Source organism: Propithecus coquereli, unplaced genomic scaffold (genome assembly GCF_000956105.1).
Source record: "Propithecus coquereli isolate 6110/MARCELLA unplaced genomic scaffold, Pcoq_1.0 Scaffold130, whole genome shotgun sequence".
NCBI lineage: Eukaryota > Metazoa > Chordata > Mammalia > Primates > Indriidae > Propithecus > Propithecus coquereli.
The window spans coordinates 5,224,789-5,225,403 of NW_012137192.1; the positions used below are offsets into that span (position 1 = coordinate 5,224,789).

A 615-nucleotide genomic window follows, 5' to 3' on the forward strand; every position below is an offset into this window, starting at 1 on the left:
GCAGCAGAGTTAAAGGTAGGTTACTATTTAAGCTATGTCTAACACGACATCTATATAAAGCAAAGAGAATTTTAAAAAGATATAAATTCAATAAGATGTAAAGAAAGACTATCCTGGGGGAAGAAAGTTTGGAAGAAGACAAGTCAAGGGTCATACCCAGGAGTAGCATTCTCTATCAGTAACTTACTTCTCTTCTGGTGGCGTCTACTTCTATCAGTCCATGTTCTGAGCCAATGAGCACTGACTTCTGTTCAGTTCGAAGACAGAAGCACTGAGGTCTCCCTGGAGCTTGAATATCCCTGAACTCCAAGGTCCGAAGTAACTCCAGATTTCGCATGATGAAGTGATATCCAAGAAAAAAGTACAGATATCCCCTGATGAAGCATTAATCCCTAAGAAATAAAGGAATAGCTTAATAGTGATAAATGACCACACCTACATAAGTGAAATGATTCAGGGGGTAGAGAAGTGGTAGTTAGAATAACCAAGAAAAAAAAGCTCCCTCTCTAAGCACACACCCACATACAGATGTGTGACAGCAACCTGACCCACTGTATATAGTTATGGTCAATAATTGAGGATTCTGAAATCTATCTAAGTAGGAAAAAAAAAAAA

General features: G+C 38.4%; 1 protein-coding gene across 1 annotated transcript in view; it reads right to left on the minus strand.

Annotated features, from left to right (window-relative positions):
- IKBKAP (inhibitor of kappa light polypeptide gene enhancer in B-cells, kinase complex-associated protein) overlaps positions 1-615 on the minus strand; it is a 111,808-nt gene that overhangs the window by 107,442 nt on the left and 3,751 nt on the right. Inside the window, exon 2 of the mRNA XM_012638524.1 lies at positions 188-392. Within this exon, the coding sequence (XP_012493978.1) occupies positions 188-337 (150 nt within the window). The 5' untranslated portion in view covers positions 338-392. The remainder of the gene's footprint in view (positions 1-187; positions 393-615) is intronic.